Raw genomic sequence first — 657 nt, forward strand, 5'->3', positions numbered from 1 at the left:
GTGTGTAACGGTGTGTGTCCCACCAATGCGTGTGTAACGGTGTGTGTTGTTGTGTGCAGCGGCTACATGGTGATGGCGGACTCCTTCAACACGTCTCTGTTCAAACAAACCTTCCAGAGAGTTTTCACCAAAGACGTGCAGGGATCCTTTAAGATGGCCTTCGCTGCCACGCTGGAGGTCAAGGTACCAACACCCATCAGCTGATCAGAGTGTGTGTGTGTGTGTGTGTGTGTGTGTTTTAGCGAGCGTGCAGAAAGTCAGCGAGTTGGAGGCCCCGCCCCTTGGTCACCTGTGTCCCAGGTAAATAAAAACATAAATATTTCTGTGTTTCAGACGTCCAGAGAGGTCAAAGTGTCTGGAGCCATCGGACCGTGTGTGTCTCTCAACGCTAAAGGACCCTGCGTCTCAGAGAATGTACGCACACACACACACAGACAACTACACACACTTATAGTACACACTCTTCTGTGACGTAACCTCGTGTGTGTTTAGGAGATTGGAACAGGAGGAACGTGTCAGTGGAAGATCTGCGGTTTGGATGCAAGCACCACGCTGGCTCTCTACTTCGAGGTGGTGAACCAGGTACGAACAGCCGACCTCCGGTCAGATTGGCACACACACACACACACACACACACACACACACACACACACACAC

General features: G+C 51.4%; 1 protein-coding gene across 1 annotated transcript; it reads left to right on the forward strand.

Annotated features, from left to right (window-relative positions):
• Positions 1-59: 59 nt before the first annotated feature.
• LOC121940114 (protein transport protein Sec23A-like) lies at positions 60-611 on the forward strand (the record flags this gene model as incomplete). The annotated part of the gene is made up of 3 exons (XM_042482971.1): positions 60-183; positions 334-414; positions 493-611. Coding segments are annotated over 3 exons (324 nt in total), but the record flags the coding sequence as incomplete, so codon positions are not given.
• Between the last annotated feature and the right edge of the window lie 46 nt (positions 612-657).

This window comes from Plectropomus leopardus, unplaced genomic scaffold (assembly GCF_008729295.1).
Source record: "Plectropomus leopardus isolate mb unplaced genomic scaffold, YSFRI_Pleo_2.0 unplaced_scaffold75140, whole genome shotgun sequence".
NCBI lineage: Eukaryota > Metazoa > Chordata > Actinopteri > Perciformes > Serranidae > Plectropomus > Plectropomus leopardus.